The sequence below is a fragment of the Terrapene carolina genome, unplaced genomic scaffold (assembly GCF_002925995.2).
Source record: "Terrapene carolina triunguis isolate 2854851 unplaced genomic scaffold, T_m_triunguis-2.0 Scaffold84, whole genome shotgun sequence".
NCBI classification, from domain to species: domain Eukaryota; kingdom Metazoa; phylum Chordata; order Testudines; family Emydidae; genus Terrapene; species Terrapene triunguis.
Window position 1 is genome coordinate 19756154 of NW_020664435.1, and position 4403 is coordinate 19760556.

Here is a 4403-nt window from a genome sequence, read left to right on the forward strand (position 1 = left end):
CACCTGGCTCTCTGAATGACACCTCCTGGTGCCACACTGTGCCAGTTGTGATCAGCAAAATGGCTGATTGTCAGCACCCTGGTTTAAGAGGGAGGCAGCAGGGGTATTTCCGAACCAGTGCCTGTCTCTGGAACTCATCCACCCCATTTATTTTGGTTCAAGAGACACCAGATTTGCTGTCTGAGTGAGTAAGCTGTTATTATTTTGTTGGGAAGCTTTATTTCATTTATTTATTTATTTTTGTAGGTTGGGATGGGTTGGTCAGGCAAGCCATTGTTTTGTGGGTTTTAATCCTTAATCATGCATATTTTCAATGATTCATACAAGCACCTGGACTTGTAGGGTAGGTGCTTTTAAAGATATGTGAATAACTAAGTGTTTACACAGCTCTTTGAAGATGTAAACTGTCTACAAGTGCCAGATGTTGTTTTTAAACTATGTGGTATCTGTGACTGAAAAAAAAAAACAACCTTTGACACACACAAGCTGAGGATCAAAAATTATTGTGAAGCACTGACAAAATTTAAGGATCAGAGTAATAATTTAAATGATCACTGAGCAATTACTTTCTGCCTGGTTAAAACAAACATAGAACATAATAATCTAAATCAACCACAGAGCTGTTCTGGGAAGGTTTCAAAGCAGCTTCTTAGAGAAAAGTATCTTCCTCCCCCCACATTATTTCAGCTGAATTGGAAAATCTCTATACAAAAGTTTTGCAAGGACATATATATATTTCATCCCCTCCATTTCTCTCAACCTGTTACAATCTGATGCATTCAAAATGTGTTAAAATATGTCTGAAATGATAGCTCACTGAATTTACTTTATATTCCTTTGAAATAAGAAAAAAATTAATATTTTAGCTTATGTTCCTTGGAAAGAGCTAAAAACAACCTTACAGCTGAACAGAATTTGATAACACGATCCCCTTGGATTATAGCCATGTACCTTTTCCATTAGAACTTCTCATTTGTCCAATCAGAATACTATGTTTTTATTCAAACCTTAATAGCAGGTGGACTCTGTAATAATCTTTCCCTGTGTATGTTACTGTATTCTGTTCCCATTGTGATGCAATCATAGGGTTTTGGTTGCTTTCTTGCTTGTTTTGCTCTGTGTTTTGTCTCCTAAAATTTTTAATTCAAAATTTGGATTAGAAACCAACAAAAACCTCCAAGAACATTAATCAGTGTTTGAGGAGCCTAGGCTAATCATCTGATACGTCTTTCGGTCTATTTTAGCTTCATACATCAGTGGAAATGTTGAGGATATGTATATAGTTGAAGATTTCCAATCCCCATCCCGGTTTGTTTCATTTTCTAACGTAAATATATTACTGGTAAGGAACTTTGCAATGGAAATAATTTGTTGTCAGCTATCCCCCTTCCCAAACAACTTTAAACTAATTTTTACCTGTATATCTTTAAACAAAACAAATTTGAAACTATGTAAAATGAAAATGAGCATGTTTAGTTCCTTTTCAGATAAATCGCCCTATGCATTTAATTGCTCATCTTCCGCTCTTCAGACAATCCTGAACAATTTGAACTCTTCAACTTCTTGTGTTACAGTTTCCATAGTGCTCTGTGATGATCTTGGTTTACAGCAAATGTTTACTTAAACATATGCACAATAAATAACCACACTGTCGTGGTACGCTCTCTCCTTTTTTAATGTAAATCCCCTAACCACATTAGTAAGAATGATCTGGATCTCTGTGTTATTTCTGTTTTTATTATTATTAGATATTTAGTTAGTAATTTAAATGCACAAAAAGCCATTAAACAATTGAAATAACACTGGGACTACTAATAATAGTGGGTGTAATAAGATGACGAAGAGAGGTGCACTTTGATTTGTGAGAAAAAGGGCAGGATAAAAAAGCCAATGCACTAATTTATTTGAAAATGGCGTATTTTGCCTTATTTCATACTAACTGGCACTCAGACAGTGAGTACTTGCAGAAATGTTGCTTACCTGTTGCGTCGCTCATGAACGCTCCTGAGTTCCGGGAGCTGTCCAATGTATCTCTCCCCTTGTCTGTTTACCTTCAGGACGGTGTCCCAAACCAGGTGATGTACCAGACTCCTCTGTTCTCTCCTGATCACATCTAACTGTGCGGAGTAGCTCTTTCCACTTTTCTTTGGAAGCCCTGGATTGCTTCATGTAAAAAAATGTAAGGAAGAGTGGGAGAGTCATGTAGGGGACATAGTTCCAGCCTCATCTTTCGCAGAAAAAGATATTTGGTTTGCACAGCTGCTCAGTGTGTTGGAAATGGGAGGAGAGCTTTGTCATCGATTGGAAATGTTTGCAGTCCTGTAGCCAAACAGGAAGGATTTTCTCGGATGTTTTTTTGTTTGTTTTGTTTGTTTCTCGGGATTTGTGTTTTTTTGTTTTTGGGGGGGGGTGGGGGGGGGGGATGGGGTTTGAAATCCCCGCACAAAAATTAAAGGCTAAATAGCCCCAAAGCGGACGTGGTGTGCTGATGATGCATGATAAGGATTAAAGAAAATACCGATACGTTTGCTTTTCAAAAATAAACTCCAGTCAAGGCCAAAAGATACCCCGTGTACAAACGATGCACAGCAGGAAATCGATAAAGAGATGCAATTCCAATTAAAGAGTGGTGGGTCTGACCAATCATGATACCCCGAGGGCTAGTGTGCATATCTAAATACAGTAGGTGGTGTCTGAACTGCAAAATACAACCCCCCGCCCCCTAAAAATGCTAGCTCGACAAGTCGAAGGTAGTCAGCAGGATTCTGATAAAAAAAATCGTATTGTTCTCATTGCGTGACTTTAGCTGGCTTCGAATATGCCCAGGCGTTGATTGGGATAAAAGCCTACATTCTTCTCAAGTGTAGGAAGAAAGAGTTTCAGATCAAGTGCTTTGAGACTGGCTGAAACAACACGAGCTTTACAAGCCAGTGTTTTATTGCCCCGCTGGATAGATGTTTGAACTCTAGTGGGGGGTGGGGGGGAGCCGATTCCAACAGTTACTACTGGGAATGCAATATGGGGTCCCCTACAATGCTTGCTTAGGCTAATGGAGGTCCTGTCATTCAGCTCTCCTTGCACTGGGATACAGGGTAAACATTCCCCCGGTGACCCTTTGCATGCAGGTCCCCTCTTCAGGACATCATTAAAAGCCTACATGCACTTGTCTGACATCAATTGTCAGGCACGGTCGCAAGGTGCAGAGATCCGTGCAGCGAGCAGGGAAACGAGCCCAGGGGAGAACAATCTTGGCCGCTCGGGCTTGAAAGAGGCTGAAAATCGTTTGGTTGCGTGGGTGTCAGAAGAGACAAAAGCGCGCAGCAGGTAAGAGCTAGGGACGGTTGCCAAGAAGGAACTGGCCCTGATCGCTGTGACAGGATTGAAGCCCTGGGGAACCTCTCTCATTGGAACATCCACGCGTCCCCGAGGGGCTGCCTGTCTCCTCTCATCAGCATCGAGGGGAAACATTTCATAGCCTTCCTCTTTGGTGCAGCTAATCCGGTTATCTGTTGGGTTATAAATATTAATGCCCTCGCGCCGTTCGGCTGGGGATGGTACCAGCCAAGCCCTCTGTGAAGTGAGATATCAGCCTCTTCCCAGCCCGCACACGCCCTGGGAGAATCGATGAAATACCCAGCCGAGCCCAGCAAATGGCGTATCAGGAAGGGCCGGTGGGCGCCTCGGTGCTGGACTTCGTGGCCGATCTCTCCCTGGGGTCTCCTGGGTGCCACCCTCGAGGGGTGCCCAACCTGGACCTGTACGATTTCTCCTCCGGACCTCCGTTTGGGGAGAGAGCCCTGGCTCTCCGAGAGGGCATGGCCAGGGGGCTGCCTCTGGCCCCCTTTGATGATGGAGACCCCGAGGAAGAAGAGGAGGAGGAGGAGGAGAGAATGAGGGGCACGTCTCTGCTGGACAGACCCAAGAGAAAGCGAGTCATCACCTATGCCCAGCGCCAGGCTGCCAACATACGGGAGAGGAAGAGGATGTTCAACCTCAACGAAGCGTTTGATCAGCTGAGGAAGAAGGTGCCCACCTTCGCCTACGAGAAGCGGCTTTCCAGGATAGAGACCTTACGCCTGGCCATAGTCTACATCTCCTTTATGACTGAGCTCTTGGACAGCTGCAACAAGAAGGAGGCGAGCTAGAGAGCCGAGGACGCAGGGCTTCTCCATCCAGGGATGAAGGCGGACAGCATCCCAGCCCGGGCAGGCGGAGGAGAAAGGTCGGGGGCGCAGTTTAGCACAGGCAGTGCTCCTGGCTCTCTGGCTAGTGTCTGGGGTCACGTAGAGGATTCAGGGGATGATGGGATAAGATCAAATCAAGGGGCACTCCGGGAGGGCGGGGCAGGGAGGAAAGCGTCACCATCTGTACATTCATTGATATCTAATGGGACTTTTGGCAAG

General features: G+C 44.5%; 1 protein-coding gene across 1 annotated transcript; it reads left to right on the forward strand.

The window, feature by feature from the left end:
• The first annotated feature begins 3650 nt into the window (after positions 1-3650).
• Positions 3651-4145, forward strand: FERD3L (Fer3 like bHLH transcription factor). Its single transcript, XM_024219712.2, has one exon. The coding sequence runs from the start codon at positions 3651-3653 to the stop codon at positions 4143-4145; it is 495 nt and encodes a 164-aa protein (XP_024075480.2).
• Positions 4146-4403: the final 258 nt, after the last annotated feature.